The following is a 12366-nucleotide window of genomic DNA, read 5'->3' as shown; positions in this document are numbered from 1 at the left end:
TTTATTTGATTGCATTATTCTCGTATTTTAAAAAATGAAAGATTTTGTAAGGCATTTATTATGTATGATATTGAAGTAAATGTTAGAAACATTTATTTTTTAATGTTAGTACACATTTTATGTCTTTATTTTTGTGGAGAAATATATTAGAAGTAGATTGAGATGTTGGTTATTTTGTTTTTGCTAAATCTACCAAAAGCTTTGCTACTAAGTATCCAAAGAATTTCCAGAGTCCAGCTAACATAGGGTATGTTTTTTTTATTGAACGTAAACATAGAGATGTTTAGAAACTGCACTACTTGAATTACAAAAATGATGTGCTTTTAGTAAAATAGAAACAAAAGCACATATATTAAGTTTAAAGGAATATGTCAAAGTTTTGTGGGCTCAAAATTATTCCCTTTAAATGTTTTTTTCCTGTAGTTTTTGAAGGCCAGGATTCCTCCGTGTCTCCTTCAACAACAGTCCTTTCAGTGGTGAGATATTAAAAACTCCATCATAGTGTGTATGTGTATATTGTAATTCACAGCTTTGTATCTGGAGCAGCCAAACAGTTGGATTATTTTTAATAACACATCACTCCTAGGACTGGCTGTCAAAAGCAAGTTGGAGGAGTCCTGATCTCCAAATCTGAGGGGAGAGAAGGAACTAAACTTTCAAAGTAATTTGGAGGGCAGGGGGGTGCATAAACCTGAATAAGTGTCCCTTAAATTGTTGCTTCTTTTAACAAATGGAAAGGATTTTTGTTGTACGTTTATGAAATTATATTATTTTCCACCACTCTCCCTTACCTTTTTTACTCACATCTATTTAGGATTATTTTCATTTTATTAGTTCCAATTTTTAGCATCCATCCAAAGTTTGCTGTGGGTACCGTATTTTATGCATTTAAAACTAAAACATAATGGACTGCCGATGCTCACTAAACCCCTTTAATAACAGTAACCCATCAAACAATCCACCATGTTCCATCAACCTGCCTCCCCACCTTCCAGTGACTGAAAAAAAAACCCAAGTGGGCTCTGAAGAATGTTCAGAAAATAGACTCTAGTAGACCAAGGAGGGTTAGGACCAATTTCCAAAGCCAAGATCCCACAGGAAAAATGCCCTATGAGCATCATTTTCTCTTCTTTACTGAGACCGCTGAAGTTTGAGTAACTCTACTCAAAGCCACCACTTTGAACTCCACCCAAAAATATATTGGCGGGTAGTGTGGATTCTGGAACACTGGCAGTAATGTGTTTTCTCTGTGAAACATAATCTTAAATAAACATGTTCTGCACTACCTTCAGTTTTCACATGAGCAGTATATAGCCCCATGTGCAGTGCATTATAGTAATTTAATCTGCCATTGATAAAGGCATGCATAACTGTAGCAAGATCTGCTTCCAAAGGGCACTTCTTGAACGTCATATTTGGAAAAATGCACTTTTGGCCAAAGCTTTTACCTCAGTATCCAAGGTTAGCCCAGAATCTTAAAAGGACAAATACCTGCCCTTAATCAGGGGTGCGTATATTAATTGATAATGCTTCCCCCACAGCACTCATGTTATTTCTGTCTTGTCCAGGTTGAGCCTTATCCAACCCGCAGTTCATATAGATAGTGGTTCACTGTACAGGGCATCATCAGCATGTTGAATGCACCATTGCCTTAGTCCCCTCACTTAACTTCTTAACCATCTCATAACACACACACATTTAATTTAATCCTGTTAATGGATTGGTAATGGTTTATTTAGCAGAGGTCTCAGAACAGCTTCCTTAAGGATAGCCAGCATGTTGCCTTCCACCCCTAGGAAAACATCAACTGTCTTCACCAACAAAGGTAATATAGCAAGGGAGTCTCATCTAAGCTAAAGTGTCCGCCTCACTTCACTCACCCACCATTAAGGTTTATTTGTATTAAATTAGTGCCTAGAAATCCCAACTAACAGGCCTTGTGCTAGGCAGTGGATGCACACATAGTAAAAGAGAGCCCCTGCCCTGAAAAGCTTGCAATCTAAATAGAGAAGACCAGATAAAGCACAAGAATGAGGAAGTATAATTATCCTGGATGAAGGTGGATGCTGGTTCCATAGAAGATTAGCTTGTTCAGCAGAAAGTTGTCCTACATTCGAAGAATCCCATTTCCTTTTCCTGCACAGAAAACCACAGACAGGCTTGTAACTGACATTGCATGGTGCAGAAAAGGAGAAGTGTGTAGTCCACGGTGCTGGACTCTTGCTTTCTCTTTAATCTACATTCTAACACCTACCCTCTCTTTTAATGGCATAAAAAGCAAACAGTATTCAGTCAGCTCCAATTAACATAAAAATCAATGGCCACATGTAAATGTTGAACTCTTTGGAATGGAAAGAATCTCTTTCTCTCTTTCTTCGGTGAATCATCTAGCATACATTTAGGTGCTATAAATTTACTACATCGTGATATGTGGCAGTAAGGGAGTATGAGCCTCAACAGGTCACGCACACCAGCTGTGCCCTGGGCTGACTGGTCCAGAGTCACAGAAGTGGTGTGATAAGGGTATCTTCTTCAGCTGCACATATGAGAGGTGTAGAGCAGGTAGAGAGTTCATGTAATGAGCTTCCTGTTCTGTTGAAGGAGCCAGCATGTCTCCCAACACCACCACTGACACTTGCTGCTGGGGTTGGAGTAATCCTATGTGATTTGTAATGGATCAGGCTCAGATCTCTTAACCAATGGTATGGAGGTGCATTGTCTTTTGGAGCTCTGCAGCCCTTGTGTGCCATGAAGCTCCTGCTGCCTCTGCTTTGCAGAAGCTACTAGGATTTGGCCGTATGAGTTTATTTTAATATTCAGGTTCTTCTCACATAAACATCCTATATAAGCTTCACTTTTGTGATTTATAATGGCACTATGCCTATAAAAACATAGGTCCTCATCCTAAAAATCCATATATATGTAGTCTCATTAAGTCAATGGGATGGCTTCTGTGAATAAAAGATGCAGTCTTGAGCCCTTATTTGGAAAGTTCAGGATATATTACAGCTTAAGTTCTGAGATAAATTAATTTGAAAACAATAGTGGGTAATACTTGTTTCACAAGGATAAATAGGAATTTTTTTATCTAATAAGTGGGCTATCAGATAGTTGAGGAGTTCTTTCAACAGTGATGCATGTATTTTGTTAGTACAATGTTTAAGACCCTTTGCTGCTTTAGAGGAAACTGTGACTACTGAAAAAAGAATTACAAATTATTTCTCTATGGGAATCTTATGTTTATTTTGATCAACTCCTTGGGGAGGAGGAATTACATCAATAGTAGTGAAATTATGTATTTTTAAAATTCTCCTACTGTTTTAAGAAATAAAATTTTCATCTATTTATCAAAAGTTGGATTTGTTACTGCAATTGTTAAAACTATTAATTAATGTGACTATTGAAACGTATGTATTTTAGTTTTCTTGCAGTTTCAGTAAGTTTAAAAATTGCTTAATATCTTTTAATATAGTTAATTTTGAAGCTTAACTTTTTAGATTTAACAGACAAGTTTTCTTATTTTCTTTTTCATTGGGGATGGTAGTTTGTGTTGTTTTATTGTTCTTGTGATTGGCAGTGAAAGCCTTATTTCACAGCTTGCTGTGAGGAACTATTGGGTAAAGGGTGGTGGTGCTCCACAAGCTATAGTCAAAAGCTGTCAATCAGAAGCCCACATAGGCTACTTAGAGAATGGGTTTTCTTACTGACTTCTCCAAATGTCACCTCATGCTGTCTTTGATTGGCACTGCCTGGCAGGGAGGATGGATGAATCTGTCACCGGCTGGTTAATTGTGTTGCCGGTCTTAGCCTGACATCAGGTCTTTGACTCTTAAGTGGCTCAATACAAAACAAATTAGCAGATTGTAGTCATATTTCTCATTCTATATGCTTTGACTTTGTTGAATGCAGTCCATAAATCATATTGACTGACACCCTAGTGAATGATGAAAGCTGCTTTTGAGACAGCTAGCATGGATGTAGAAAGCAGTACCGTGAAGGTGCCATGGAAGGATGCATATGGCTGACCCTTTGGGAATTTCCTAGGAGCCAAATGTCTCTTTACTACAATTGTTCTTAAGAGAAAAGCTTTTGGGTACTACAGAAAGGATTTAATATGTCAGCAGATTCTTTTTTGCAAGCTCCTTTGAAATATAAGAAGTTTGTCTAAGGGTTTTCTCTTTTTACAAACTTGTATTTCAGCAAAATGTAAAGGGTTGGTAAAAGTAGTTGCCTTTAAAAAAAATGTAGCAGGTGTTTTTACTTATAGAATAGGGTCCTTGTTTCCCGAAATTTGCATTGGTGAAGTAAAAGAATATGCTTAGTAGATAGCGGCAATTATAACTCGTGTGAAGATGAGATGGTAGTAGTTTCTTCATAGAGGTCTGCAATAGTAGAGTGCAATAAAACTGTTGAATTTATGCATGACATCAGATATGTTTATTTAATTTACTTGCTTGACAGAGTAACTTCAAAAAACCCAAAACTTACAAATGCTAAATATTAAGAATGCTTTGAAATTAACTGAACTCGTTTTATTCTGAAGTAGTAGTACATTATGATAATATTCATGGACCCATACGTTTACTTTTTAAAACATCCATTTTGAAAAATATTGACAATAGGGATGACAAATTGTTACGTGATATAAGTTGGACTATAAATATAGTCAGACCTCATTTATCAGATATGAATTTGAAATAATGTTTCACATTTTCTAAAAAAATTACTTGAATTTTTATTTTATCCTCTTATGAATACGTGTTATAACCCTGTGCATTTTGAATTTGGAAATACTGAATATTGCAAAGTAAATCTATAAAGGAGTTTAAATTAGTTTAGTAGAGTAATAACTCAGATTCTTGTGGTTTACAGATAAGTTTAATAGATTTAGCCTTACCTTTTTTAACCTAGATTTACAAAAACCTAGTGATCTCACTGAATAGTTGTAAATTGTGTACAGTAAACTCCCCCCTTATCACTGCTTGACTGTACCATGAGAACAATAAGCCTGTAGTTCAAGTGCATAGTTGGGAGTAATTTAAATGTTAGGATGTTCACATTTTGTCATTTAAAATAAGCATTAAATGCACATATATTGATACTTATTTTAAAAAGTCCAACATAATTATTTCATATCATGTATTTCTGTATTGTCACCGTTATCTTGTGCTCCAGTGCTATTGATACATGCCAGTTTACAACAATTAAGTTCAGAAGCTTGGTCAGAAAGGTAAAATGGAATCTTTTGTTTATAAGAATACACACTATGTTTGCATATAAAATAAATTTAATGTTAAATTTTTTCTTGACAACCCATTAATCTGCTTATACTGTTATTACATTATGTTGGCAGCATAAATAGGACATGGAGCTGATTTGATGGAGCAGTACATTAAACTGAAATGCACTAGTTGTTCCATTAAATCAAAATGACATTTCCATTAAGTATCTCAAACCTACTACATTGTAATTAAATGAATTGTGGCCCATTGGTTATCCTCCTCCCCTTTTTTCCCCCCCATTCATATTGATGTTGTTTTGCTTGGGGAATAGAGCTGCATGTCTCCCAATGTAATTACCATTGGGTTTGGGAGACTTTTAAGCATGCTGTTCTTGCATTGTTTCTTACATTCCTTGTTGGCAGTTCATCTGTTTCGGTCAAATATGTTATTTGCTCCTGCTTTACTTTTTTAAGGCTTTCAACTAAGAAATTGACATCTCATTTTAGATATGAAGCTCCTTACAGTTCAAGGTGTCCTAATGCTAAAGTTATATTAGTGAAAGTTGTTGGAAGTTCCAGTTTGACATCAGAACAGAGTGCATAATGTAATATCCATGAACAAAAGCAGGAAAAGTTCAAAGAAATTCCAAAGTGATACATTGTATTATGTATATATTCTTTTGATAAATTAAATTATAACAGTAAATTATGAAAGCAACACAAAATATTTAGGGCCAGATTTTGCTCTCTGATGTTCATAAACATACAACTCTCATTGAAATGAATGAGTTGTACTTGCATAACTAAGGGCAAAATCTGTCTCTTTATCCTTTAGAAAATAGTCTTAATTATTTTTTGGCCTGTAATTAAAATTATAGTAATAATTTAAAAGGTAAAGTTATTTGTATTGCACAAGGTATACTAAATCATTTCTCCTCTATAAAAATATGGTATATGAATACTTGAGCTATGTTACAAAATAAATTATATCATTAACTGAGATCATTACATTAAAACATATTTATTTAAAGGTACATTAAACCACAAGTTCAGTAAAGCATAACATTACAATGTAACACAAAGATTTCAATGTTTTAAAAATATTGCAACATTGTGGGTAAAAGATAGCTCTAGTGAGGTAGTCATTATGAATAATTGTTTTGAAATTTCATCTTAATTGGTTATCCATCTGCAGTGCAACTTTCATATTTGGTTTTAAATTAACATTTGATTAAATAGTTTAGCATGTTCATAGCTAAATTGTGCTTTGTTTTATTAATCTCTTGTAATGGGAAATAATTTATTTTGAAGGATTCTGTAAAAATTGAAATGAAAATGTAAATAACTGGATTGTGATTAGAAAATTATTTCTGTTTTGTACAGCAGAGGGCCACTATTCATTTTGTGAGTAGTTGATTTCCATGGACCATTATTTAACCTGTCAAATACTTTAAAAGTGTATGGACAGGCTTGAAGTTTGAAAGCAGCAGATTTGGGGGCTGGAAATCAACAGTTTAATATTTCTGTAATAATGAGCTATTATGGTAAAATACCCAGGTAAAAGCAAATGTTTTGATTCTATAAAGGTATTTGTCTGTTTTATGGTGTTACACATATGCAATGTGTCAATTTCCATTCCAGTTTTCATTGTGTTCAAAAATGTCGTCATAAGGTTAACAACATATTTCAGCAACGAATATTTTTCATGACACTCTTCCAGTCTATACTCTTGAAAAATATTTGGATTTGTCTATGAGTCCAGAAAAATTACCACTCTTGCTTAATACATATTTGGGTTGTGTTTAATGCTCGTAAAGATTTAATTATATTCAAAACTGATAAAATTGCATCAAATACATTTTCATTAATCATTCCGTGTCTAAGTGTAGTTGTATTAAGAATTTGTGTTGTATATAAAATAAAGTAATACAGGCCATTATCTGGTGGTATATAATTTGCTTGCTATCTTACAACTTGTTACCCTTTTTATCAGGGAAAAGTGGCCCAGACAGCTTGCATGTCAGCCTGCCAACATCTTTCAACATCCCTGATGCAGATGCTATTGGACAGTGAGTTAAAACAGATAAGCATGGGAGCTGTTCAGCAATTTAACTTAGATGTCATACAGTGTGAATGTAAGTAGAGAATTCTGAATGTTACAGTATTTGTATGTTTTATTATAACTGCCATGACACAAACAAAAATTTCTTTATCTAAGCCAGGTAGTGATCCTTTTCTATAGCATACAAAATTTTTGTCTTTTGCTTATGCTTTTATTTCACCTATATTTTAAAGGACGCTACCATTTTTGGTTATGTAGATAACTGTGAGAATAATTTTCCAAATGAAGTTAAATTACTTAAATGAAAATATTAACTTATGACATCTTCATTTTTAAAGGGTATTAAATATTCAGGACCCCAAAATGCTGACAGTTAGATGGTTTTAAATAAAGACCCTGAATATTAAGGCACCTGGAAAGCTTTTTAATGAAACTAAGCATTGCTTAGATTGAATTGTCCTTCTATTGTGTCTTCTAGTAGCATAATAATCATTATGTAATACAAAGCTATAATCTACCATAAAATTACACACAAAACACTATGTTAAAAGATCATTAAGGTTTCATAGTCAGCCACTGAAAACTTAGGAAACGCCAGAATAGAGATTGACTGTGCAACCTTAATTCAATCCCCTTGTGTATCTGCATTATGATACAGTCTTTAATTATATGATCACATACTATTTTTTCCACAGGCCCTGCCTCATTCAATGCACAAGATGGATGGTGCTCAATTAATGAGCAGCTGTTAAATATTTTGTCTGAGTGTTCAATGTGTGACCCTACGCCTTATTTACCTTATTTACTATTGAAATCTTGCTGTAAATACAGAATAATAATTACCTCATATGCTTTCTATGGTACTCATTACTATACTTAGCTGAGTGCTTCACAAACAGTGGAGTGGATATTATTCCCATTTTACAGATAGGGAGACAAGGCATAGAAAGAGTAAGGTCAAAAGTCCCCACAAACTTGGGTGCCACCTTAGGTGTCCTTGAGACTCCATGGGCCTGATCTTTCAGAATACTTAGCTTTAGACAGCACTTTATATATTTAAGCATGTCTCACATTGACTTCATTTGCAGCTGTGAGCACCCAGCAGTTCTGAAAATCAAACCACAGGGTCTCAAGTTGGACTACTAGGAAATGAAAAACACTCAATTAATTACTACCTGTGAAAAGTTTGGTTTAAGTGACTTGCCCAGCATCACATAGGAACTCTGTGTCAGAGGCAGAAATAAAATCCAGTTCTCCAGGTCAGCATTCAACTGCCTTAATCATGAGACCATCCCTTCTCTTCCTACAGTCCCCCTGCCTCATTCACTACACATCTTTCAATTTCTGCAATAAGGCGGATGTCATACAGACAACAGACTAGATCCATCCTCTTTGCTAAATGAGGCAGGGAGCCTGTGGAAATCATGTAGTTAAAGACTGTACCTTAATGTATACATACAAGGGGACCAAATTAAGGCTTCACAGACAACCTTAATTCTGGCATTTCCTAAGTTTTGAGAGCTTGATTTTGCAACCTTAATAATGTTCTTTTAATGTAGTGTGTAATTTCTGAGGTTTGTAAAAAAAAAAAAAAAAAAAAAAGCAAACTGAAAAAACAAATTCAAATATGTAGCATCATGTTGACATCCACATGGGTCATCAGCAGGATTAGAACCTTCAGCTCCACAGCTGAGCCCTCTGCCTTGTGTGCTAATGGAGTAACTGAGAGCAATGGTAGGTTGTCTTTCTCTTTGGACCAGCTCTAGAGGAGGATAAAAAACACACTTTGACAGTGGGTTTCATAGATTTTTGCTGAGATGAAGAATGGTGAGGCTCAGAAAACTAGGATTCCATTCCAAATTCTGGAGGAGAATGTGCTGTAGTGGGCACATGCTCTTCTGCCTGTTCTCCCCAAACTTGACCCCTTCTGCCCTATCTTCAACAATCTGTCTTTGTCCCAGACCTGGGTCTCTTCCCACCCAGGACTCCTCATTTTTCCTTGCCTACCCAGTGCCAATCTCCATTCCTTAGCCTTCTCATTCCAATCCCAGTATCCTTGCCCAGCCAGTCCCAGTCTCCCCATCCAAGTTTTCTACCCTCAATCCTGTTTCTCTCATGGGCTCCCAGTCTCCTTGCCCAATCAGTTTCAGTGTCCCCACCTTCCCCACCTCCGTTTCCTTCCTCAATGTGTCCCAGTCCCCCACTTCTTCTTTCTCTTTCTCTCCTCCCCCTCTCAGTCCCAGTGTCACCAGGCTCTGTGTTCCAATCTAGTCTTTTTCCTCTCCCATCATCTGGCTCTCGACTCCTCTGCGTTCAAGTCAGGCAGCTTCATCCTCCTGGGGGAGGAAGCACAGGAGAAACAGTCTCCATGCTCTCAGTTCTGGTGTCAGCCTGTACCCCAGCCCAGAGCAGTTGACAGCAGCAGTTGCAGGGTTAGAGCAATGTTCAGTTGCTCTCTAGGGATGTTGCATGCCAGTCTGCTCAACACTAGGAGCTGTCAGGCAGCCGAAGAAGGAATCATGAGATATTTTGCGTGTTAATCTCTTAAGAAGTCTTTGCAGAGAACATGCAAACTGAGTTTTTTTCAAAGGCTTATTACTTGGTTAAATTTGGGCAGACTTTCACAGGAACATCAAAATGCACATCTTGACATACGCCGCCCCTATGCCAAATTTTAAATACCTACCCCAAAGCATGGCTGTACTAGAGCTTTACAAAGGAAAGGTCACCAGGTTTTTTTTAAATGTCAAAACCTATTTTCCCCTATAGCCTTGTTCTCAAAAATGGCCAAACCATTTTGGCTAAAACTTAAAAAATCAACTTGGAAAATTCTAGCCCAAACAGTAAAAGTTTGGCAAAGTTATACACTGAAAACAAGGTCTATAATATGTATGTTAATAACAGGCGGTGCTACCAGCCCTGTCGATAATAAAATGTAATGTGTATGCTTTATGATTCAGAAGTTGCAGGCTATTTTATGATGTCTAGAGTGATATTTACTATGGCTGAAAGGGTTGCCCAGGGAACCATTACATATAGTAGACTGGAAGTTCCAACCATTCAGGAGAATACATTATCACAGTACAGTTCTGTTTATTCTACATTTCATATTCCTGAGAGGAAAGACCTTACTAGAAAGTGTTTTGTTATGTTCATTATTAGAACCCTGTGTTGTTGTTTTTTTAAAATTATGATTATTTGTTTGATTTTTGGGGAAGTTTATTTCATTTTATTATGGGAGGTCTGAGGGAATGGGAGGGCAGGGGGGCCCTGTGTGGAGGGTGGGTTCTGATCCTGGGGACTGGAAGGCCTTGACCGGGGAGTGGGGGGAGAGGTGCAGAGAGAGGCTGCCTTGCATTCACCACACAGCAGCGGCTCCTGTCCCATTGGACTGGACCTAGACTGTTCTCAGTGGTAGAAGATGACAGAACAAGGAGTAATGGTCTCAAGTTGCAGAGGGGGAGGTTTAGGTTGGATATTAGGAAAAACTTTTTCACTAGTAGGGTGGTGAAGAACTGGAATGGGTTACCTAGGGAGGTAGTGGAATCTCCTTCCTTAGAGGTTTTTAAGGTCAGGCTTGACAAAGCCCTGGCTGGGATGATTTAGTTGGGTTTGGTCCTGCTTTGAGCAGGGGGTTGGACTAGATGACCTCCTGAGGTCCCTTCCAACCCTGAGATTCTATGATTCTATGACCCAGCTCCCCTCTCTGGGCATTCCAGCCTAGCACCTGGGGTCACAGCGCTGCTCAGGATTGGCCTGGCCACCTTGCGACCTGGCACACAAAATTGTAGCACCACTCAGGTTTGGCCCATCCATCCTCTGTCATGACAGAGGGACTGGGGGGGGCCAAGTCTGAGTGGTGTTGCAACCTTGAATGCCAGGTTACAATGCCCAGAGCGGGAAGCCAGGCCCAGGCCTGTGTTGGGATATGTTTTTCATTTTATTTCTCTTTACAGGTTGTTTTTTCTTTTATTGCATATTATTTTGCATTTGTTAAAAACACCCAGGGTGCTATTCATTATCTCAGTCATCTCCTGCTTACCTAAAAACTGGCTGTAACAAGCAAAGCGTAGCAATTTACTTTTTTGTTAGAGAAAAAAAATTAAACCTAAATTATGCTACCAACAGATTAACTCTTATGATAGTTCAGCATGGTAACAAAGGCTAAGGGCTATCCCTCACGTATGGGTTCACCTGAAGCCCACCACTGGGTATCTTCTCTGGCACTTTTGTGGAATTTTTCAATTCTTTCGCTTTTTTCTCTCAAGCAGTGAGTTAACTAAGGCCTCTGCATAATCTACCTCCAAGTCAGAATAGTCTTGCTTCTTTCATTATTATTATTTATTATTTATGTACTTACATACCATTAAAGATGTACATGGCACTTTGTAGAACAAATAATAACAGATTCCCTGACCAAGGAGCCTCCAATCTCATGATTCTCGTCCTGCAAATCCTTCCTCGTGACTAGCTCTTACCCCTGGAAGTAATCGCATTGAATGGCAAAAGAGTTTACAGGATCAGGCCCAAATTAAGACAAGAACAACAGGAGTAGATGCCAGTATATTTGGGGAAGGTGATAGAAGTTTAAAGGGCAGACAAGAAGACAAGTTCATGGAGTTGCTTGAGTGAGTCGTGCATGATCTTAAAGATTGCCGTCTTGTTCGTCATGTTGCTGAGACTACAGTTTACTTTGCCTTCTTAAAGAAACGTGTTCGAGAAGTAGTTTAAGGGCAGGGTGGTTGGGTTCAAGAAGCTGGGAGGCCTGATCATGCCTCCAAAGCACTGACAGTGCGTCCATGATAGCTTGCTCACACCCTCGCATTCCAGGGCATTCTAGGTCTGTTTTGCTTAGTGCTCCTTCACTTCCCTGCACTGACTTACAAGTATCCAGAGCTGCAGGGGATGGCAGCCTACATTGGGTTTCTAATCCCCATCCTGCAAAGGCAGGCAGGGAATAGGTGGGCAAGGACAGAGGGTGGGCAGAGCCTTTGTCAACCCCCAAACTGCACCAGCCTGCACAGCTGAGCTGGTGCAGAGGAGGTAATCTGGTCCATCTACAGGGCTGGCACAAATTATTCTC

The 12366-nt window shown here is 37.6% G+C and overlaps 1 protein-coding gene across 8 annotated transcripts in view; it reads left to right on the top strand.

The window, feature by feature from the left end:
• Positions 1-12366, top strand: part of EXOC6 (exocyst complex component 6) — a 192265-nt gene that overhangs the window by 133146 nt on the left and 46753 nt on the right. For all 8 annotated transcript variants that reach the window (XM_045023841.1, XM_045023843.1, XM_045023842.1 and 5 more), the window contains one exon: positions 7215-7356. In XM_045023841.1, coding sequence (XP_044879776.1) covers positions 7215-7356 — 142 coding nt within the window. The remainder of the gene's footprint in view (positions 1-7214; positions 7357-12366) is intronic.

The sequence above is a fragment of the Mauremys mutica genome, chromosome 7 (assembly GCF_020497125.1).
Source record: "Mauremys mutica isolate MM-2020 ecotype Southern chromosome 7, ASM2049712v1, whole genome shotgun sequence".
NCBI lineage: Eukaryota > Metazoa > Chordata > Testudines > Geoemydidae > Mauremys > Mauremys mutica.
Note: the sequence above shows the minus strand (reverse complement) of the source record. Positions and strands in the feature narration are given on the sequence as shown.